The sequence below is a fragment of the Electrona antarctica genome, assembly GCF_951216825.1.
Source record: "Electrona antarctica genome assembly, chromosome: 18".
NCBI classification, from domain to species: domain Eukaryota; kingdom Metazoa; phylum Chordata; class Actinopteri; order Myctophiformes; family Myctophidae; genus Electrona; species Electrona antarctica.
The window spans coordinates 8484555-8507873 of record NC_136799.1 but is presented as its reverse complement, the minus strand read 5'-3'; the positions used below and the strand labels follow the sequence as shown (position 1 = coordinate 8507873).

Genomic DNA, 23319 nt, shown 5'->3' with positions numbered 1-23319 from the left:
AGATTCAAAAACACGTTTAGAAGCATTGCACGTTGGTAGCACTTCCACCCCCCCCAAAAAGCCATGGCCTTTATGGAAGCCTCCATCCATTGTCAGGTGGTTCAGGGCGCTGGTCACTGATTGGTTCAGGGCGCTGCGTCCTCAACAGTCTGTTGTATCCATTCCAGGGACGTGCAGAGAGTCTTAGAGAGGCAGAGGCTGAAATCCCGTAAGAGGTCACTTTTGGACAAAAATAGCAAAAAATAGCAGATCTACAAGCTCACAACGCGTCGCGCTGCAACGCGTTGATAGCTTGTAGATCAGCTATTTTCGGGGCGCAACCCAGCACTCTTTAGCTACTGGAGATGCGGTGTATGACATCGATTTCTAAACAACGCAAAATACTGTGTTCAAGTTCAGGAGACTTCGGGGGAAAAAGCTATTCCCCTGAATGCTGCCTTCCGACATGGCATGGAAAGGAGTGGCATTTGCTTTTCTTTCACCATATAGTAAATGCTGCATTTGTGGCCTGGAGAGGGCAGTTGTTTTACAGACGGGTAAAAGGGCAGGGGCTGAAGCCCCCTTTGATATCTACAGTATGTGTGCAAGTCCCTGGTTGTATCACAATGTGACGTTTGTTCTTATACGGCTCCGTTCGTCGTATCGTTCATAATGGTCCACAATCGTCACATAATCAGCTTGCTGTCAACTTGCTCCACTCAATGACCATGCTCCTGATCTCCCGCTGGTTCTCTTCCAGTTGACGAGCGTGCTGCGTCCACCTCAGGAAGAAACCTGGCAGCACAATGAGAAACAACAATTTACAATTTAGGCATTTAGCAGACGCTCTTAATCCAGAGCGATTTACATTAGGCAAGAACAAAAGTATGGGAATACATCACATATATAAAATGCATTTATCAAGAAACATGCGTAAGAAACATGCGTAAGCTAAGAACGTAACTAGAACATATCTATATAATGACGCTATACATATTAACTATACATATATACTATACTATGCTATACATATGTTCTATGATGTGCTTTGACTACATACAATGCAATTATTGTGCTGTCTACATGACATGCTATAAGTCTGTTTCAAATGCTATCTAAGTCTAAAAAGTGCTATAGGATAAGTGCTATGGGAAACAACATATCGTTAACCACACCGGATGACCAAATGTTTTGGGGGGGAAAACGTCAGTTGGCACGCCATGATGGATGGATGGAATAGGTTAGCACCTGTTCATAAATTGCACATACTGTATGCACATACATTGTGAGACACTAAACGAACACTCCCTCATCCCAACATGACCAGATTCCTCCTCGGTATTGGTAACCAACAAAGAACATTTGGGTGCTTGCATAGAGTATATAAAAGGATAGAGACTGAACTGGCGCGAAGCTCCGCCCCCCCCCCCAGCTATTCATGTCAGTGGAAGTTGCTCAGTGGCGTTTTGAAGCACCCGGAAGACTGCCGGAAGTACCGTCTCAGAACGTCTACTTCCGCATTTGACCACCAAATTTTGGTGGTCAAATGCGGAAGTGCAACCGAGCGCTCAATGTTAAAGCCCAGCTGCACGGGGTTTCCCGGTCATGAATCCACGGGTCCGCCTGTAGTCCCTCCTCCTACCACTAGGGCCCAGTGCTTCAACGTTGAATAGCCTCACTGGCCCCTTGGGTGCTTGGCATCATGACTCACCTTCCCAGAGCTGCAGAGACTGGGGGTGGACCGAAGGCCAGATGGCCAGCTCCATGCGTTCATACAGGGGGTTGAAGTAATGCTCTCTCTCCCCGGGCCTCAGCAGGGCCTGGAACAGACAATGCGTGTTCCCCTTTACCCCTGCAATACACCTATAGGTATGAGGGAGAGAGAGAGAGAGAGGGACAGAGAATCCAACGAGGACGGAAGAGGGAGAAGGAAACTTAGAAGAAAGATCTGCAGTATGAGAAAATAACAGAGGGAGATGGAGTTTGTACAGAAATGTATGACTGCATGCTCCTTCCATACTGGTCTCCCTGCATGCTCCTTCCTTACTGGTCTCCCTGCATGCTCCTTCCTTACTGGTCTCCCTGCATGCTCCTTCCTTACTGGTCTCCCTGCATGCTCCTTCCTTACTGGTCTCCCTGCATGCTCCTTCCTTACTGGTCTCCCTGCATGCTCCTTCCTTACTGGTCTCCCTGCATGCTCCTTCCTTACTAGTCTCCCTGCATGCTCCTTCCTTACTAGTCTCCCTGCATGCTCCTTCCTTACTGGTCTCCCTGCATGCTCCTTCCTTACTGGTCTCCCTGCATGCTCCTTCCTTACTAGTCTCCCTGCATGCTCCTTCCTTACTGGTCTCCCTGCATGCTCCTTCCTTACTAGTCTCCCTGCATGCTCCTTCCTTACTGGTCTCCCTGCATGCTCCTTCCTTACTGGTCTCCCTGCATGCTCCTTCCTTACTAGTCTCCCTGCATGCTCCTTCCTTACTGGTCTCCCTGCATGCTCCTTCCATACTAGTCTCCCTGCATGCTCCTTCCTTACTGGTCTCCCTGCATGCTCCTTCCTTACTGGTCTCCCTGCATGCTCCTTCCTTACTGGTCTCCCTGCATGCTCCTTCCTTACTGGTCTCCCTGCATGCTCCTTCCTTACTGGTCTCCCTGCATGCTCCTTCCTTACTGGTCTCCCTGCATGCTCCTTCCTTACTGGTCTCCCTGCATGCTCCTTCCTTACTGGTCTCCCTGCATGCTCCTTCCATACTGGTCTCCCTGCATGCTCCTTCCTTACTGGTCTCCCTGCGTGCTCCTTCCTTACTGGTCTCCCTGCATGCTCCTTCCTTACTGGTCTCCCTGCATGCTCCTTCCTTACTGGTCTCCCTGCATGCTCCTTCCTTACTGGTCTCCCTGCATGCTCCTTCCTTACTGGTCTCCCTGCATGCTCCTTCCTTACTGGTCTCCCTGCATGCTCCTTCCTTACTGGTCTCCCTGCATGCTCCTTCCTTACTGGTCTCCCTGCATGCTCCTTCCTTACTAGTCTCCCTGCATGCTCCTACCTTACTGGTCTCCCTGCATGCTCCTTCCTTACTGGTCTCCCTGCATGCTCCTTCCATACTGGTCTCCCTGCATGCTCCTTCCTTACTGGTCTCCCTGCATGCTCCTTCCTTACTGGTCTCCCTGCATGCTCCTTCCTTACTGGTCTCCCTGCGTGCTCCTTCCTTACTGGTCTCCCTGCATGCTCCTTCCTTACTGGTCTCCCTGCATGCTCCTTCCTTACTGGTCTCCTTCCATACTGGTCTCCCTGCATGCTCCTTCCTTACTGGTCTCCCTGCATGCTCCTTCCTTACTGGTCTCCCTGCATGCTCCTTCCTTACTGGTCTCCCTGCATGCTCCTTCCTTACTGGTCTCCTTGCATGCTCCTTCCTTACTGGTCTCCCTGCATGCTCCTTCCTTACTGGTCTCCCTGCATGCTCCTTCCTTACTGGTCTCCCTGCATGCTCCTTCCTTACTGGTCTCCCTGCATACTCCTTCCATACTGGTCTCCCTGCATGCTCCTTCCTTACTGGTCTCCCTGCATACTCCTTCCTTACTAGTCTCCCTGCATGCTCCTTCCTTACTGGTCTCCCTGCATACTCCTTCCATACTGGTCTCCCTGCATGCTCCTTCCTTACTGGTCTCCCTGCATGCTCCTTCCTTACTGGTCTCCCTGCATACTCCTTCCATACTGGTCTCCCTGCATGCTCCTTCCTTACTAGTCTCCCTGCATGCTCCTTCCTTACTGGTCTCCCTGCATGCTCCTTCCATACTAGTCTCCCTGCATGCTCCTTCCTTACTGGTCTCCCTGCATGCTCCTTCCTTACTGGTCTCCCTGCATGCTCCTTCCTTACTGGTCTCCCTGCATGCTCCTTCCTTACTGGTCTCCCTGCATGCTCCTTCCTTACTGGTCTCCCTGCATGCTCCTTCCTTACTGGTCTCCCTGCATGCTCCTTCCTTACTGGTCTCCCTGCATGCTCCTTCCTTACTGGTCTCCCTGCATGCTCCTTCCATACTGGTCTCCCTGCATGCTCCTTCCTTACTGGTCTCCCTGCATGCTCCTTCCATACTGGTCTCCTTGCATGCTCCTTCCTTACTGGTCTCCCTGCATGCTCCTTCCTTACTGGTCTCCCTGCATGCTCCTTCCTTACTGGTCTCCCTGCGTGCTCCTTCCTTACTGGTCTCCCTGCATGCTCCTTCCTTACTGGTCTCCCTGCATGCTCCTTCCTTACTGGTCTCCCTGCATGCTCCTTCCTTACTGGTCTCCCTGCGTGCTCCTTCCTTACTGGTCTCCCTGCATGCTCCTTCCTTACTGGTCTCCCTGCATGCTCCTTCCTTACTGGTCTCCCTGCATGCTCCTTCCTTACTGGTCTCCCTGCATGCTCCTTCCTTACTAGTCTCCCTGCATGCTCCTTCCTTACTGGTCTCCCTGCATGCTCCTTCCTTACTGGTCTCCCTGCATGCTCCTTCCTTACTGGTCTCCCTGCATGCTCCTTCCTTACTGGTCTCCCTGCATGCTCCTTCCTTACTAGTCTCCCTGCATGCTCCTACCTTACTGGTCTCCCTGCATGCTCCTTCCTTACTGGTCTCCCTGCGTGCTCCTTCCTTACTGGTCTCCCTGCATGCTCCTTCCTTACTGGTCTCCCTGCATGCTCCTTCCTTACTGGTCTCCTTCCATACTGGTCTCCCTGCATGCTCCTTCCTTACTGGTCTCCCTGCATGCTCCTTCCTTACTGGTCTCCCTGCATGCTCCTTCCTTACTGGTCTCCCTGCATGCTCCTTCCTTACTGGTCTCCTTGCATGCTCCTTCCTTACTGGTCTCCCTGCATGCTCCTTCCTTACTGGTCTCCCTGCATGCTCCTTCCTTACTGGTCTCCCTGCATGCTCCTTCCTTACTGGTCTCCCTGCATGCTCCTTCCTTACTGGTCTCCTTGCATGCTCCTTCCTTACTGGTCTCCCTGCATGCTCCTTCCTTACTGGTCTCCCTGCATGCTCCTTCCTTACTGGTCTCCCTGCATGCTCCTTCCTTACTGGTCTCCCTGCATGCTCCTTCCTTACTGGTCTCCCTGCATGCTCCTTCCTTACTGGTCTCCCTGCATGCTCCTTCCTTACTGGTCTCCCTGCATGCTCCTTCCTTACTGGTCTCCCTGCATGCTCCTTCCTTACTGGTCTCCCTGCGTGCTCCTTCCTTACTGGTCTCCCTGCATGCTCCTTCCTTACTGGTCTCCCTGCATGCTCCTTCCTTACTGGTCTCCTTCCATACTGGTCTCCCTGCAAGCTCCTTCCTTACTGGTCTCCCTGCATGCTCCTTCCATACTGGTCTCCCTGCATGCTCCTTCCTTACTGGTCTCCCTGCATGCTCCTTCCTTACTGGTCTCCCTGCATGCTCCTTCCTTACTGGTCTCCCTGCATGCTCCTTCCTTACTGGTCTCCCTGCATGCTCCTTCCTTACTGGTCTCCCTGCATGCTCCTTCCTTACTGGTCTCCCTGCATGCTCCTTCCATACTGGTCTCCCTGCATGCTCCTTCCTTACTGGTCTCCCTGCATGCTCCTTCCATACTGGTCTCCCTGCATGCTCCTTCCTTACTGGTCTCCCTGCATGCTCCTTCCTTACTGGTCTCCCTGCATGCTCCTTCCATACTGGTCTCCCTGCATGCTCCTTCCTTACTGGTCTCCCTGCATGCTCCTTCCTTACTGGTCTCCTTCCTTACTGGTCTCCCTGCATGCTCCTTCCTTACTGGTCTCCTTCCTTACTGGTCTCCCTGCATGCTCCTTCCTTACTGGTCTCCCTGCATGCTCCTTCCTTACTGGTCTCCCTGCATGCTCCTTCCATACTGGTCTCCCTGCATGCTCCTTCCTTACTGGTCTCCCTGCATGCTCCTTCCATACTGGTCTCCCTGCATGCTCCTTCCTTACTGGTCTCCCTGCATGCTCCTTCCTTACTGGTCTCCTTCCTTACTGGTCTCCCTGCATGCTCCTTCCTTACTGGTCTCCTTCCTTACTGGTCTCCCTGCATGCTCCTTCCTTACTGGTCTCCTTCCTTACTGGTCTCCCTGCATGCTCCTTCCTTACTGGTCTCCTTCCTTACTGGTCTCCTTGCATGCTCCTTCCTTACTGGTCTCCTTGCATGCTCCTTCCTTACTGGTCTCCCTGCATGCTCCTTCCTTACTGGTCTCCTTCCTTACTGGTCTCCTTCCTTACTGGTCTCCCTGCATGCTCCTTCCTTACTGGTCTCCCTGCATGCTCCTTCCTTACTGGTCTCCCTGCATGCTCGCTTCGCTCAAATGCCTTCCGATGACCCAGAATGGCTGGACTGACTTAGTTCAACCTTTCCAAATGTTCCCATGCTGCCATGCTGCCATGCTGCCATGCTGCCATGCTGCCATGCTGCATTTCAACTCGGATGGCGCGTCCATTGATGTGCCTGCATGTTCCCTACTGTCACGGCGCCTTCCTTGTTTTGAAGTCCAGTACTACTTAGTTTACCGGGGCGGTAATCAATAAAATGTTATTTTTACCAATCTCAACCATGTATCATGGTAAAGTTTGTATAGTATAAACAGTACATGTGCAGTGGTTGGAGAGGTGGTCTTCCACTGAGAGATGTAGACCCTGATGGCAGGTAGGATTACTGAATGGTTTGACAATGTAAAAACAAAACAAAAAAATTATTGCAGGAGCACTACTGGTGTCTCTCAAACCACCGGTGTGTCCAGGCACTCAGGGTGGATTTATAAGTAAAAGGCCTTTACCCGGTATTTAAATATGGGCTACAAACATTAACAAACACCAATGTGTGTCGGCTTGCGTCTTCTTCAGGGTGTGATGGGTTATGGTTATTTGCAAACTGCATATTGGACACATTATTGGACACTATAGACATGTCACCAATTGTATTGTTGTTTGAATATAATTGCAATTACCTCTCTCCACCAGGAGAGGGAGACAATGTATAAAACCTTTAGATTGTTGCTTTCAACCTTCTAAAATGTACACTCTTTCCGCACTTTTCTGCTTCCTCCACTGGCTCCTATAGTTGCTCACAAATACTGGTGATAACCAAGTACACACCCCTTCCCGCACACTTAGATCAGCAAACACAGGACGTCTGTCCCTCCGTTCCATGGCCAACACTCCAAGATTCCCCTCAGGCTCCCAAGCTGTGGAATGACCCCCGCACCCCTCCCCCTACCCCTCATTTCCAAGTGTGCACCACCTATTCAGACTCCATGTCATCCCATAGCATATATATCTCATTAGCTTTTCTAGTTGTAGCAGGTACAGTATTTGATGGAAAAGTGACAAATATATAGAAAATAATGTTGAAAACGTTGTTTTGTTCTCCCTGTGTCCCCTAGGGTAGGTAGGTACCCTCACAAAAAACATGCAGTAATAGGCCTACTGGTCTTTAAACAGCCTCCCCCTGGTCAGCCGTGGCGCCTGATGGAGGGGAAAGGAAACTGGTTGGAATAACCTGTTCCTTCCACGTGCTACTGTACGTCCAACCGGGGAAACTCCCCCCTGTACCAGGTGAAAAGAAGCGACTTGGACTCCTCATGCACAGAAAGAAGCATGAGGTCAGTCCGTTGCTCTCCCCAGGTTAGCAGAGGGATTGTAAGTGTCCAGGATTACATTAGATAATTGACACTTGGGTGAAAAAAATGGGTGGGTCAAGTGTTATATGACTGACCTCTCCTGGTCACTGTTGCAGAGGAACAAGTGTTACTGACCTCTCCTGGTCACTGTTGCAGAGGAACAAGTGTTACTGACCTCTCCTGGTCACTGTTGCAGAGGAACGTGCCGTAGTCGGAGGCGTAGGCCTCGGTGGCCAGGCGGAGCAGCAGCGCCTCAGAGAAGCCCAGGGCCAGAGGGAACTGCTTCCACAGCTGCCACACGCAGTCCAGCAGCAGCAGGAACACCGGCGCCTCCTGCTGGAGGCGGGCATGGGAGTGGGCCGAGTGGGCACACCTCTGCTGGAAGGGGTGGCCCGCCTTATAGGGGGGAGGGAGGGGGGGAGAGAGAGAGAGAGAGAGAGCACCGTTTTACGTGTGTGTGAATGTCAACCTGACATTCCTATATAGCTGACATTCAGGGGTCGTCAATATGTCCGTACACGGACAAATATGTCCGTGGCAAAGACTTGGTTTCGTCCGTGGCAACATTTTAGATTTTCTGTTTTACACACACCATTATAATGTTCTTATTTTTATCATAAGTAAGTAGACCCAATTACTGAATGTCAAAGTCTCCAGGTTTTCTTCAGAATATGTATGACACTGATTTACTACGACACGTTGGCAGTCCAACTAGTACTAGTGGTTCTCAAATGTTTTATTTGCAAGGACTCTACAGGGCAGTATTATGCGTGTCTTAAGTACCAGGTCTTATTACTTAACTTAAGACCTGGAGGCGTGGTCAATGCTCTTTGGCCACTCAGAATAGCCAAATGGCATTGATCACGCCTCCAGGTCTTAAGTTAAGTAATAAGACCTGGTACTTAACCCATTTTGACCTGAGATCAGATTCAAAAAATGTCTTCTACATCCTGACAGTTTTCTGAAAAAGCTATGTTTCTATGTCAGTCGTTCTTCGATTTTTCAAAAATAGCAGACCTACAAGCTCGTAGCGCGCCACTCGGTGGCGCGCTATGAGCTTGTAGATCTGCTATTTTTCAATAGCTAAAGCATAACATAATGCTTACACCAAAAGGGGTTCCCGCCCAAAATGGGTTAATTACCAGGTCTTATTACTTAACTTAAGACCTGGAGGAGTGATCAATGCCATTTGGCTATTCTGAGTGGCCAAACAGCATTGACCACGCCTCCAGGTCTTAAGTTAAGTCATAAGACCTGGTACTTAAGACACGCATAATACTGCCCTGAGAGTCTGCACTCTCAGAGTGCAATATTGGACGTTCTCTGCGTAAAAGCGACTACACGCACACATGTACGCACACACACACATGCACGCACGCACGCACCTGTACCCACTCCCTCTCCAGCAGAGCCAGGAAGCCCTCCAGTGTCCGGCAGCAGGGGTCCATGATGAGCTGAGCCAGAGTGCTGATGAGGAGACTGGAGTCTGTCCCTTCAGAACCATGGACCAGCACCGAGTGACCGTCCCTGTACACACACGCACGCACGCACGCACCACAACATATTCAGAACCATGGACCAGCACCGAGTGACCGTCCCTGTACACACACGCACGCACGCACCACAACATATTCAGAACCATGGGCGGAAACAGTGTGTTCTGATTTTCCCAAAAAAGGTTACCTGTTGGCGTTTAGTAGTACCGTCTCTGTGAACTTATAAAAAAAAATCACACAGTATCTTGGGTTTACTTTCGGTTTTGGTGTAGAGGGAAGCGGTTCTGGTGTTGAGGGAAGCGGTCGCGCTTTTCAGAGGAAGAGAGATATTATTTCGTTAACTTGCTACTGAGAGTTACTACAGAATTAGAACCCTGGCTGATCACGTTTGTTCCTTTGAATTATCTTGTATCTTGTTTATTAAATCACCAGTTCTGCAACACGGACTCCTTTTTCTTTACAGCATAGAAAGAAAGGATTATTCCGGAGAGGAGAGACACGGTGGTTATACATGGAGTCAGCGGCCTATTTGAACCGGATGACGATATACCACTTCCTTGCGGATGTCAAAATTGCCCGTAGCCCTACACGAACAAACGAACAAACGAAAACCCGTCAAACGCGGGTATCCATTGCAGGACTGTGCATGACAGTAGGACTGTTAGTACGTCGGACCAAACACATGCACCCATGTCGTGGCCTACCTCTCGACGCACTCGGCCAGCAGGCCGGCCGTGGACAGGGCAGTCTGGACGTGGGACAGCCACTTGGCGTTCTCCAGTTTACTGAGCCATCGGTCCATGTTGTGAGACTGGTCTGAACACGCCTCCACCAGCTTGATCAGACTCTCCTGAAGGGCTTTACCCCTGCGGGCGCACGGACACACGCACGGTCGCACACGCATGGTCGCACGCACGCACATGCGCGCGCACACGCACACACGCACACACGCACACACACACACACACACACACACACACACACACACACACACACACACACACACACACACACACACACACACACACACACAGATTTAGAATTTAGATTTAGATGACATTTTGCTACTGAAATTATCCATAATTTATATGGAGAAATCCCGTCATTTAACATGCATCTCTATGGGGGAGAAGGACAGCTTAACCCTGTCTCCTCGCTGCTAAAGTGCCTATTGGACAAGGACGGGTTGGGGAGGGACTTAGCGAAGGGCTAATTACTATAGTCTGGTTGGCCTACTAATAACGTAACCATCACATATTACAATGGTTCTAAAAACTTTTGCAGTTTAAAGGACCCCCCATAACTCTGAGTGTACAGATCTGTGCACACTCTGGTCCATTTGGAACACACACACACACACACACACACACACACACACACACACACACACACACACACACACACACACACACACACACACACACCTCTCCATCTGTCTGTGTAGTCTCTTCCAGCGGTCGTAGTTGGCCTTGGACTCGAACCCTCCACCCGTCACTCTGGCCTGCTGGGACTGCTGGCGGGAGCGAGTGTCGATGATGTAACCTTTGTCCGAGCCGTCAATCACAGCCTGGAGGAGGAGCTCGTCCTCCCGGCATCGCTTCCGATTGGCTCCCGTCAGCGGCTGACTGCTGCGCATGACCACCTGAAGGATGATGATGGCATAATTCAGAAATGAATGCCCTTTTTTATACTTTGTCGTAGGACAGATGTGGTGAAAAATCCCACCCGTGTGAACTGAGTGGTGCAACTCCGGGTTAGAACCCGCCCACAGGAACTCGCCCAGGGTTGCGGGCCAGTTCCAACGAGTTACCGTGTGGGGGTCCCCGGTCGCCATTTCTTTCTTCCAATTTCTACTTGCTTCATGAATATTTAACCAATGAATCAGTATTAACAACAGCGTGTGACTAAACAATAACTACATTGGATCCATTAGGAACGCAGGTTCTTTGTTCCCTTCCTTGAAAAGTAACAAAGAGTAGGTGTGTTGTTATATAATAAAGTAAACCCCACCATGCCGTTCGTCCTGTGGTAGTAGCAGAGCACAGGGAAGCGTCCTCCGTGTCTGAACTTGGCCAGCTTCACCAGAGCGTCGTCATCGATGGCTCTGGGGACAATGACAGCAGGAGGGTAGGAGGGACACACCGAGTAGTCCCTGTTGACGTCGCTCAGTCTCCAGCGCTCATGCTGCATGCCACACCACAGACCACACGAGAATGAGTGTTAATCAGTGTTGTTTTCGTCGACTAAAAACTACAGTTGGATGCCACCGATATTGTCTCTTATCATTTGACCTCAACATTTTTAAAAATCCTTCTAAATCCTCCAGTTTTCTGAAATAAATATTTTCACGATTTTTCAAAAATAGCAGACCTACAAGCTCGTAGCGCGCCACTCGGTGGCGCGCTATGAGCTTGTAGATCTGCTATTTTTCAATAGCTAAATTATAACAATGTTTAAAACACCAAAAGGGGTTCCCGCACAAAATCGGTTAATCAGTGTTGTTTTCGTCGACAAAAAAAATGTTCGTCGACTACCTTTTTTCACTGACAAAAACTACATAAAAACTCAATAGGAACTGAGCCATGATGACTACAACTACGACTAAATATACTGTCGATTTTGTCAACGAATAAAAACTAGACTAACATGTTAGGAAGGGACTAGTGGAGAAGAGATCCAGGATAAGTCATTTTACACTTGGTTGCGTGCTGAAAATAGAAGATCTATTCGTATCTATTGTCTACTCGACTGTTTTTTGTAAGCCATTATAAGATAATTATACAGTATAATGGCATACAGATAGAACTGCGTGGGTAATCAATTGCTACAGGAGCAGATAAAAATGCTTACGAAATATAATCATTTTTGAAACCTTGAATGTTGCACAAGGTCACTTAGTTCATTAAAAAATTATCTGGAACCAGACAGTCCTACTCCTTTTCAAACTGAGAACAAGATCTCTTTCATTCTTCAGGGTCTCTTCATACACAGAAAAAATAACTGTATATTGTTTAAGAAGGTAGCGGTTCTCAAACATTTTCATGTCAAGGACCCCCCAAATCGATATGTATTAGGCCCACAGTCTCTTTTTGCAATAGATACCAGTGGAAACAGTGGATAAGAGTGGAAAACAAGTGAAACCAACCTATGACCACAACAGCCATTGATAGTGTATACACACAGCCTCTCTTCTAGCTGTGAAATAACAGTAAAATGTAGCTGTTCCTCATTTTGTCGGGGACCCCCCTCTATCTATCTATAGATAGATATATAGATAGATAGATAGAATACTTTATTGGCAGTTTAAGAAAATTACAGAAAATGACATCATTTTAAAAAACGCCAAATGGACTTAGACACAAAAAAGCCTTTGCTTGTTTCCATTGTGGTCCACTTTGTAACATGAAACTATACACAAACATACTGTACAAACAAAACAACCATGGAACATATAATAAATAATCCTTATATATAAGGCTGGGAGCTATATACATAGGACAAGAGGTACCCTGAGAGAATATTCCAGAGCATGGGAGATGGGCTATCCAGGGTCGGAAGCTAACTATGACCAGTTAGTGTGTAAATCTATCTATCTATCTGACCAATTGCCATTAGTTCTGTTTGCGGTGGACTCTGCCATTAGTTATGTTCCCCATGGGGGGGTTGTTATTGTATATCTTTCTCCCTGCTCTTAAATGGTAAATGGTAAATGGTGCATTTATATAGCGCCTTTATCCAAGGCGCTTTACATAGATTGTGCATTACATTCACCCATTCACACACACATTCATACACTGATTGCGGCAGAAACCATGCAAGGCACCAACCAGCACATCAGGAGCAATTAGGGGTTCAGTGTCTTGCTCAAGGACACTTCGACACTAACTCTGGGGGAGCCTGGGATCGAACTGGCAACCTTGCGGTTACCATCCAGCCACTCAACCCCTGAGCCACCGCCTCTTAATGTTTAATGATGCCAATTGTGCCGAGCAGGGAGGAAAACGTCGCAGGGCCGAGCGCCAAGAAAATACATTATATCCACACTCTCATTCTCATTCTAGAATTAAATATTGGTTCAATCTATTCGTGAGTTATCTGACAGAACTGGTTTAAAGCACGACTGGTTGTGTGAGGCCTGCTGGGACATGCACAGTTCTTACTCCGAGGTGCTGGTGGTGGTGGTGGTGGGGGGGGGGTCCACGTCCACGCTACATTCACCTAATTCCTACACGGGTTGTGTTTATAACCACGCCCCCGGGCAAGTTAAGTTTACTGAGGTTACGTTTCTGGTTTAAGGACTTCAGTGTTTTGTACCATACTATTGTATACAAGTACAGAACAAATAATGTTTGCTTTCGCCATCTTTGTTGAAGAAGAGTCTGGGCAATTAAGATTTAGTCTTACTAGAAACACTAAAAGTTTCTCAATCTTATTGCATATCTGTTGCATATTTAGATTTAGTCTGGCTTAATCTAGTCAGGTTACGGTTAGGGTTAGGTTTAGGTATAGTTTTACTGAGGTTAAGGTTAGGTTTAGGCTGTCAATCACAGCGACTGGCCAATCACAGCGCGTCGACTGCACAACCCGTGTAGGCTTTGGTATGTCGCCACTTCCACCGCATACCATGGCAGCGATTACAGAGGATGTTTTCTGGGGAGGTTTTAACACTTCCATTATATAATGTGCGCGATGCAGCAGCCATTGTGAGGAGTAAGTGAAAGCACATGAGGGGGTGAGAGCAGCGCTGCTCTCTGTGACACAGAGGATGTGCTGTTTCTTGACCCCCTGCATTCTGACTGACCGGTACCTTCCTCTCATGTGACCGTCTGTTAGTTAGGGGCATTGTCATGCACCATTGTCCCCCGTTTGGGAGGAAAGACAGAGTGCCACTGAGGTTCGCCTCTGTGTGTGTGTGTGTGTGTGTGTGTGTGTGTGTGTGTGTGTGTGTGTGTGTGTGTGTGTGTGTGCGTGCGTGCGTGCGTGCGTGCGTGCGTGCGTGCGTGCGTGCGTGCGTGCGTGCGTGCGTGCGTGCGTGCGTGCGCCAGTGTTGATTTTGACAGCAAATTTTTATTTAGTCTTTTGAATAAAATTCCGTTGTTTTATTCATATTTTAGTCATCTGAAATGTTTTAGTTTGAGTCTAATTTTAGTTGACTAAATACCATAAGATTTTTGTCGGGCCTTTATGGCGTGAAAATAGCCGATCTACAAGCTCACAGGCACTGAGCCTGCTTCAGAGCGCAACCAAACATACATTACTTGTCTTTTAGTTCTACTGGATCTCTTCTCCACTTAGTCCCTCCCTAACATTTTGATCTGGTTTTTATTGATTGAAATTGGCAGTTTATGTATATACATAGTTGTATGCATATTCACAGCTTGGTTTTTATTTAGTTTTCGTCAGTGAAAAAAGGTGTCCGACAGACATTTTTTGTCATTGTTTTAACATGACGTGCGTGTGCGTGTGCACGTGCGTGTGCATGTAAGCTCCTTTACCAGCTCTTTCGTTTCAGCGTAGTGCTTCTCAGGCGTGGAGAGACCCCACTGGTCCTGTAGGCTGAGGTCTTTAGGTCTGAAGAAGAACGGATACATCTCTGACACACATTCTAGAGAGGACAGGGCCTGCATGGAGATGGAGAGAGACACACACACACAGAAAAACATGACAAAAAACTCCCATATCTGCTGGGCGAAGTACAACAATGTGCAAACATGTAGCAGCAAGATCCGTGAGCTGCTGTGATAGGAGAAGGATATCAAATGGAATTGTATTGTTTCACTTTTGCTTTGGCAATGTAAACGTATGTTTTCTCATGCCAATAAAGCCAATTCAAAGAATTGAGAGAGATATTCAGACCCAAGTACAGATATACATTTGAATACATTTTAAGAAAGTAGTATGGCTGTTAGTAGGTCTACTGAATGACATGTTTTAAAGTGCCTTATGTAAATGTTGCGATACAGATGAACCAGCCTCACCTCAATGGAGTGAGCGATGTTGAGACACTGCTCCATGCCCGGAACATCCAGCTGGATCACACTGAGGTCCTTACACTTCAGAGTAATGGTCCCCGAGGACCCAGAGCCAGTCCTGTGTATGTAACACACACATGCAGTCGCACACGCACGCGCGCACGCGCACACGCACACGCACACGCACACACACACACACACACACACACACACACACACACACACACACACACACACACACACAAATCGTATTAAAGCTGTTAGGAACAATGCTCCCCTTCCGCTGCCCCTCCCAGTCTCATATCACACTCCATGTTAAGTTGCAGCAGGAAAAACAAGCAGCCGAGTCAACTGGCCTGTACACAGTAGTACAACTAGCCTGTACACAGTAGTACAACTGGCCTGTACACAGTAGTACAACTGGCCTGTACACAGTAGTACAACTGGCCTGTACACAGTAGTACAACTGGCCTGTACACAGTAGTACAACTGGCCTGTACACAGTAGTACAACTGGCCTGTACACAGTAGTACAACTGGCCTGTACACAGTAGTACAACTGGCCTGTACACAGTAGTACATGTATACACTATACAGTATGCGTGGGAGATACTGTACACAGTAGTACATGTATACAGTATGAGTGGGAGCGAGGTATGTGTTTCTAGTACTATAGTATATGTGTTGGAGGTGACTTCTTGTTAATTTAGTTTGCCCGTTTTCTCCCCTAATGGGACCAACATCAATACAGCATGGAATTGTGGTCAAAATCCGAGTCAACAACGAGAAAATATTCAATGTTGTGGGTCTGAGAGGCTAAATGTCATCAAATGGTGGTCCATGCATGGCTCAAACGGTGGGTCTGAGAGGCTAAATGTCATCAAATGGTGGTCCATGCATGGCTCAAACGGGTCTGAGAGGCTAAATGTCATCAAATGGTGGTCCATGCATGGCTCAAACGGCGACTAAATAATGGACCTTGATATGAAAAGGGTTGAAAAGCACTGCTTTGGGTCAACGCGATGTAGCTGCAATGCATGAAGCAAAGATGAAGTGTCTAGAGAGAGAGAGAGCAGGAAGTCTGCAATGCAATGCAGCAGCATTATGAAAAGACACAGATTGTACACTCTACTTTAGGCAGCTCCAGTGCTGTGGGGACAGGACAAGAAGCAACAAACCAGTGTTTTTAATCCACACAGCAACTTGAATTATGCCCAACCTTTGACTCTGGCCTGCTTTAGAGAGGACATCGGAATAGCCCAAAAGGTTTTCCACGCTGGTTAGAGAGATTAGATTAGAGAGATGATTAGACATTAATTACACACCCAAGAAGCACCACGCCAATCATGGAATGGAATCAGTCACCTTTCGTTTTGATTAGCTGTCGATTAGTTTATTGTCGAATTAGTGGATTAGTCCAAAGACTCCAGTCCTCTGTGTTCATTTATCGATCAGAGTGTAGACATGGACCGTAAAATTAAGGCAGCAATCCATTCCATAATGTCTTACCTGCGATTCGAACCCCAATTTCAACCACTCATCCAAGATGCAATACCCACTTGACCAGGGGAGGTACATATGAGCATCAATGCAGTATGTACTTGTAGATAAACATCTATGTGTCCTACACTATTGTCTACAACATGTCTCAATGAAAGAGTATAGTAGGGACCTCCAACCTCGAAGTGCTAGTAGTTATATTGTTGGCCTATTAAAAACTAGTAGTAGGCTAGGCTATGGTAAGAGGCCTACAATAGATACTACACTATAAGCTATTGTACAAAATAACATTTTATTAATTACAATAAGTTCAGGATCGAAGCTTTTATAGCCTGTATACATCATTTATTCAAAGGGACATTTAGACAAGATTAGGCGGCCTATACATCAGACTCAGCCCTACAGACAGTGTACATACAATTTATATATGTTAACATCAGACGGTAGGGTGGACACTATCTGGGCACCTCGATGTAAAATCGGATATTTGTTTTGTCCAAAATGTTGAAATGTTGAAAATGTTTTTAAGTATACTAACATAATTAGAATATGCTTAAACATTCGACAATTCTAAGGCTCTAATATTTCTACAACTGCTACAAATTGCTACAAAACTTGCAGTCATTTTGGGGCATAAACAAGAAGTTGGAGGTTCAAATTAAGTCAGATAATGACACATTTATGCCTATAATAGTACAAAAAAGAAAAAAAAGAAAGGGGGAAAAGAAAGAAAACTAGCCTGGATATCACCACCCCGATGATGATGAGGAGGAGGAGGATGGATAGAAGCTTTTACCACCACCTCATAGTATACTCTTCCAGTCTCACTCACCTCTTCTCGATGGCATCGATGTTCCTGAGCAGCAGCAGGACCTGTCTCCGTCGGCAGCAGTCCGCCTCCCTGTCCTGGCATGATGCACAGTGCACGGTGGAAAAAGTAAGCCTACTCACATTTCTTATAGGATACTTATATTAGTAAAAGTAGCCTATACCAAATAATACTGCACTTGCTCTGTTATACGTCTAGAATTCAAAATGTATAGACAACAAAGTATAGACAACATCATCAAAATGTACTTACAGAGAACAGGAGATGGTGACCGGTGATGCACAGCGTGCCTCTGGCCGGCGGCTGGAAGGGCAGCCGCAGGACCACGTCCTCCACGTTGGCCGTCTTGATGTGCTCCGAAAACTCCATAATAACACTTTATAGGCCTACAGCAAGTTAACACACCGTCTGGGTGCGTGTAGTTCTGCTGCTGAAATGTCTTCCGTAAAACTGGTAGAGAAACTTCTCTCTCTCTCTGTGTGTCTGTGTGTGCGTGCGTGCGTGTGTGCGCGCGTGGCACGTGCGTAAAAGCTGCCTGTCATAGAACTGGAGAGGACTGAGTGAGGACGCACAGTACGCACTGACTGACTGACTGTTAAAACCGAAAATAAAAGATCTTGAGAAAGTTTCATGTAGCCCTTCCCCTTCCTCTCCACTCATACACTCCAGTCCAGTAAACCTGCTGCCACCGAGCTGGCGCTGCTGCAATCTTCTGTTTGTTCAACTGATGATAAGATAAGGATCCCATAAATAGAACAGACGCTCTTTGCATTCTGGTTTTAATACACCTTCAAAACGCTTGGCTGGTGGAAAGAAGTATTAAAGAATAAAGAGACATCTTCAGGCAACTAAGCAGAAGACAACTAGACAAGGAAGTATTTCTGTTTCCTCAGAATAACGTCAACGACAATGACAGCTCTGCACAGGCTTCTAGCGACCTCCTGCTGTCACAATGAAGCAATGCTTTTTTGTTTTTTCTCCACAATCTCTCTCTCTCCTCCCCTCTCTCTCTCTCTTCTGTGCGCGCTCGTGCCCTCGTGCGTGTGCAGTGTGCACATGCCGCCTACCTAGCTAGTAGCTACCACCATAAATATGTCTATGGCTACCATACACACACACACACACACACACACACGCACGCACACACGCGCGCGCGCGCACACACACACACACACACACACCGTGGCAGTTCATTCAATTCAAATTAGCTTTATTTATGAGAGCTTTATTTATGAGAAAACATACGTTTACATTGCCAAAGCAAGTCTCAAAATATAATAAAAACTGTTGAATGTCATATAGCTTATAGCTCGATCCCCATAGGGCCTACAGGGTATAAAGCCTTTGCAGTCACTTTTGTACAGCAGCATTTTGTTCCTCAAAACTATTTAAATAGTATAGTCTACACAAATAAAACTTAGATTATAATATGTGCAGTAGGTCTAGCTGTAATAATACATAGGCTTACTCCATTGTATTCCATTAATCCAACCTTTTATCGCAACACTTCACAAATCTAAGAAATCTTGCTAAGTTGCTACACATGTGTTTGCACATCATTTGTTTCACTTGTTGCAGCAGATCATGGATGCCTGGCCGCCTGCAGTATGACATTACACCACATGATGGCAGCATTTCCTCAACATTGGGGGGTAGGCCGTGGAAACTGACTTTTAAGTTATAATAAATTGGCTACAGGCAGCATCATAACATTTTCACTTCGAACCCAAAGGTAATTCACTAAAAAATAATGACTTGTATGAAAGTTAACAGGAACAATATAATATTTTAATTTTATTTCAACCAAACTGTTTACAGAATTCAGCATATAGTGACTTATTTATTCATGGAAAAGTGAACATGAGTGAACTCATAGCCCACATGAAACCAGTTTAGTTGTGTGCGGTGAGTCCTTTTACTTTACTTGAGTATTTCCATTTTTATATAGACAAATTTGTAGGCTATCCATTCAGCCTCTCTCAGAGCAATTCATTGCAAATATTGCACTTCTTATTCCACTACAAATATTTGACAGCTTTGCTGCATATAGAAAACACACATTAAATACGGTGTATTATTGCCATTTGCCACCAAGCAGCAGCACATTTAATTAAACCAACCCCCAATACCTCCAGAATACACGTACCGTCTGTTAACTTATAACATAACAGGGAGCATAAAGTAGGCTTGACTCAGCTGGAGAGATATGGGCGGTCACTCACTGCTCCTCATCTCCCTATAAATAAAGTTAAGGATCCGTTGTGCTGCACTAGACCTCCAGAAGGCGCACTGAACGCACAACAAGTCCAAGAAGAAGACCGTTTGCGCGCAGCAACTTCGTAGTAACTTCGTGAAATCGTAACGTAAACAAACGTCTCTTCGCGATGGATTTTAAAGAGTTCGGAAGAGACGACAACACCAGCTCCGAGGGAGAGGCGGAGGACCAGGACCTGGACAGCGTCAAGGCGCTCACGGAGAAGCTGAAGCTGCAGACGCGCAGACCGTCCTACCTGGAGTGGCAGGAGCGAGTCCAGAGCACGCCGTGGAAGACCAAGACGGAGGAATCTGACCGTCCGGAGCAGCAGGAGGGGGGAGACGGCGCTGCGGAGTCCTCCTCCTCCTGTGGACAGAAAGATGCTGCTGTCAACGTGCCTGTGATTTTAAGAAACGAGAACCAAGAATTGGTCGTACGCAACATCTGTGGCTTTGACACGATCGATGACGCCCTGGACTTTCTTAGAAAAGAACTGGTGAGTGCAGGGTCACTCAGTGAGTGAGTGACTGGGCCTGGGTATAGGCCTACGGTTTAACTTTATATAGGCATATATATATTTTTCAAACGTTATAGGATTCTTTCTATTCAATGTTGTAACTTCGTAGTGTTGTTAATGCACTTTGATATTCGCTGAGAAAGGTGTTATGAATGAATAGATTAATGTCTGTAATATTTAAACAAGTTGCTGCATATCAGAAGTTTACCAACAGCCCTTTGCTCTATACTACACCATGGTGGTTCTCAAAGTAGGGAACCCCAGGGGATCTTGAAGCTAGGGGTTCAAGGTGTTTCCATGCAAAACAAGGACTATAGTTAGTAACGTCACTATTATTTCGCCAGGTATAAGCCTATAAGTTATCCCATGTGAGAGAGTAGTATACCATATCTGAATAATGGTCAACTGTCATTCCGATCATTATCATATATACAGTAGGATCCACTTTCTCCACCTGTCCAAAGGCCTGTGGACAGCAGTTGTAGAATTCTAGCCTACAAAATCTAGGTCCAACAACAGAGAAATCTTCTCTTTTCAAATGGGGGTATCCCGGTCTGCACTGCAGTATCTAATACTTTTTGATATACATGAGAGAACCATTTCTAACTCTTGAGAGTGTAAAGATGGAACAAAATGATTGCATGATGTAAGGGTCCATTTTGTTCCATTTGCACTGCACTGTCAGGCAGTCAGGGTTAAATTGCAGGCATTTACCGTGCACATGCTCTGCTGTTGCCTAGACTAGAGTACTATGTTTACTACACTGGTGCTCGAGAACCAAAAGAGAAATTCTGCCCAGTCTGCCCAGGACCCAGGCTAGTGAAAATAGCAGATCTACAAGCTTCACAATGCACCGCATGCATACATGTGTGTAGAACTGTAGATCGTCTACTTTCACATTTCTTAAACATTTGTTTTCTAATTTATGGAATTTCTTAAATGTATTTATTCTTTTATTCATGAAATTATTTTTGAAAATTCATTGAATTTGTTTTAAATCCATTACTTTTTTTCTTCTATTTTTTTTTTTATTATTATTATTTTTCAAAGATGTTTTGAAATAAATAATAATTAAAGCAAAATGTAGGAAACCAAAAATAAATGAAAGAGATATTTACTCGTTGTGAGTTGTGACCCATAGAAATGGGTCCATGACCCACTGTTTGGCAAACAGTTTACTATTATGTATATCCTGAGATGCCTGCCTGGCCTGCCTGGCCGCTGGCCTCATGCGCTCACTGCTACCAGCCTGTGCATGAATGCCTGGCTGACAAGAGTATGCATGACTTACCTCATTACTACGTCTGCATCCTAAAAACACACAATGACACTCATTGAAAGAGTACGTACAGACGTGTGTTCTTAATGCGGTCTGACCCACTGCAATAGATAGAAAACGTCAGCCATTTCACGACAACTAAAGTCAAAGACAAAAAGACGAGATAAGAAATAGAGGCTACCTCACTCCCGATAGCATGCATGCATCAAAATGACACTTACACACAGTGAACTCCGGAGAGTTCATTTGACTCTGACTGTTATACCCGTTAAAGGAGCATTCAGTGATTTGGGTGATTTGGAGAAAAAAAACGGTCCACCCGGTAACAAGTTGTGCACATGCACGCGCTCTACAGTGGGGGAAGTACAACAGACCAACAGCACGTGCACCAATGCCCGCCCCACTCGATCATGATTGGAGGAAGGCCCCTCTCATCCTGATTGGATGAAGGCTTTGCCACCCAAAGCCCAAACCGAAACTAGGGTTTTTTGACCCCAGGGGCTCACTGGGGACAGGGAGGAACTCCTTATATGGTCAGCACACTTTATAGTAGGGAGGATTATCCCAAAAATAAGAAAAAATAAGTGATATTTGAATTAAGTGAAATCACTGAATATACCTTTAAGTAGTGGTTCTCAAAGTAGGGTTCTAGGACCCCCAGGGTGAGCCATCATCTGGGGCAGTATAGTTGAAATGAGTGGTTTTCACCTTTTTTTAGACCGTGATCTACAAGCTTGTAGATCTGCCATTTTCCCCCAAAAATTGCCTCTTTCTATATTATTTGACAATTTGGCCAATCTTTCACCAGTTCTTTATAGTATAGTATAGCTTTTTATTTTTTTTATGCTTTCCACTTTATTTTATATTTTTTATAGAGGGACAGACAGTAGGCTGACAGGAAATGGGGAGAGAGATGGGGGGGGGGTGACATGCAGTAAAGGCCGTCGGGAACGGGAGTCGAACCCGCGGCACACTGCCAGACTCAGGCTACCGGCCAAGGTACCTGGACCGCTGAGCCACGGCCCAGGCAATATAGTATAGTTTGTTGATTACTTTTGAGACAGTAATGGTCTTTTTTCAAGTATAACAAAAGGTCTTGAAAGTCATTCAATTGTCACTTCACTGGGTGTATCCAGGTAAATGTACTTGGCCGACAGCCCCAACAACCACACTAAAGGTGACACAATTATTATTATTATTATTATGTATCATTCATTCCCGTATTTCCACCCCGTCTCCCTCCCTCCCTCCAGAGGGAGATGCAGATGCAGGACAACCGGCTGGCGCGGCAGCTGATCCGCCTACGCACCGAGATCTACCGCATCAAGGTGGAGCAGGTGTGCCACCGGCACAAGGAGATGCTGGACGACGCCACCTACGAGCTGGAGGAGTGCGGCGAGGAGTCCGACCTGCTCTGCGACATCCCCATGAAGGCCGCCTTCGCCCTGTCCACGCCCCTCAAGCACCTGGGCCTCACCAAGATGAACATCAACTCCAGGCGCTTTTCGCTGTGTTAGACTAGCCGCCCTGGGCAGCATTCCCTTTCGGGGTTCATGATCCGGTCGGGAGCGGATGATATCGTATCGTAGTGTTGTAGTCATTGTTTTGTAGTCATCAGGCCGGAACCCACTACACCGCATCAAGGCATTTATAATGGGAAGGTATATAATTATTCCGGTTTGAGGGAAAGGATGTTCCGGTTTAGACGGTTCCGGCCTGATGACTACAAAACAATGACTATACAACATGACGTGACGATATCATCCGCTCCCGACCGGATCACACGGCAATTTAGTAACACAGACCACGCTTTCTTCTGAGGTGGAAAGCCTGGTGATGCGAGGTTAGTGTTACACACCTTCGCTCTATCGACGCCCTATC

General features: G+C 46.8%; 2 protein-coding genes across 4 annotated transcripts; one reads left to right on the top strand and one right to left on the bottom strand.

Moving 5' to 3' along the window:
• Positions 1 to 300: 300 nt before the first annotated feature.
• On the bottom strand, positions 301 to 17804 carry LOC306942335 (myotubularin-related protein 9). 3 transcript variants are annotated; one of them, XM_079528178.1, is made up of 11 exons: positions 17641 to 17804; positions 17392 to 17465; positions 15067 to 15178; positions 14584 to 14709; positions 11099 to 11272; positions 10514 to 10730; positions 9793 to 9958; positions 8978 to 9119; positions 7768 to 7988; positions 1691 to 1842; positions 301 to 774 (listed from the first exon to the last, which is right to left on the bottom strand). In XM_079528178.1, the coding sequence occupies exons 1-11, from the start codon at positions 17755 to 17757 to the stop codon at positions 674 to 676; spliced, it is 1602 nt and encodes a 533-aa protein (XP_079384304.1). In that variant the 5' UTR covers positions 17758 to 17804; the 3' UTR covers positions 301 to 673. The 3 variants fall into 3 exon arrangements, with proteins under 3 accessions (XP_079384304.1, XP_079384305.1, XP_079384306.1); XM_079528179.1 differs by having other exon boundaries at positions 9793 to 9954; positions 10513 to 10730; positions 17641 to 17803; XM_079528180.1 differs by lacking the exons at positions 17392 to 17465; positions 17641 to 17804 and adding an exon at positions 16279 to 16688 and having other exon boundaries at positions 9793 to 9954; positions 10513 to 10730.
• A 1967-nt stretch (positions 17805 to 19771) lies between these two features.
• Positions 19772 to 23078, top strand: fam167b (family with sequence similarity 167 member B). Its single transcript, XM_079528877.1, has 2 exons — positions 19772 to 20138; positions 22692 to 23078. Exons 1-2 carry the CDS (start codon positions 19773 to 19775, stop codon positions 22953 to 22955), a joined length of 630 nt encoding a protein of 209 aa, XP_079385003.1. The 5' UTR covers position 19772; the 3' UTR covers positions 22956 to 23078.
• The last annotated feature ends 241 nt before the right edge of the window (positions 23079 to 23319 follow it).

Excerpts from the sequence above, each read along its gene's own strand:
- LOC306942335 (XM_079528178.1), bottom strand. The coding sequence starts at position 17,757 with ATGGAGTTTTCGGAGCACATCAAGACGGCCAACGTGGAGGACGTGGTC. Across the intron at positions 1,843-7,767 it reads TGCAACAGTGACCAGGAGAG|GTGTATTGCAGGGGTAAAGG; the intron begins GTCAGTAACACT and ends TCATACCTATAG. Across the intron at positions 775-1,690 it reads GTCTCTGCAGCTCTGGGAAG|GTTTCTTCCTGAGGTGGACG; the intron begins GTGAGTCATGAT and ends TTGTGCTGCCAG.
- fam167b (XM_079528877.1), top strand. The coding sequence starts at position 19,773 with ATGGATTTTAAAGAGTTCGGAAGAGACGACAACACCAGCTCCGAGGGA. Across the intron at positions 20,139-22,691 it reads ACTTTCTTAGAAAAGAACTG|AGGGAGATGCAGATGCAGGA; the intron begins GTGAGTGCAGGG and ends CCCTCCCTCCAG.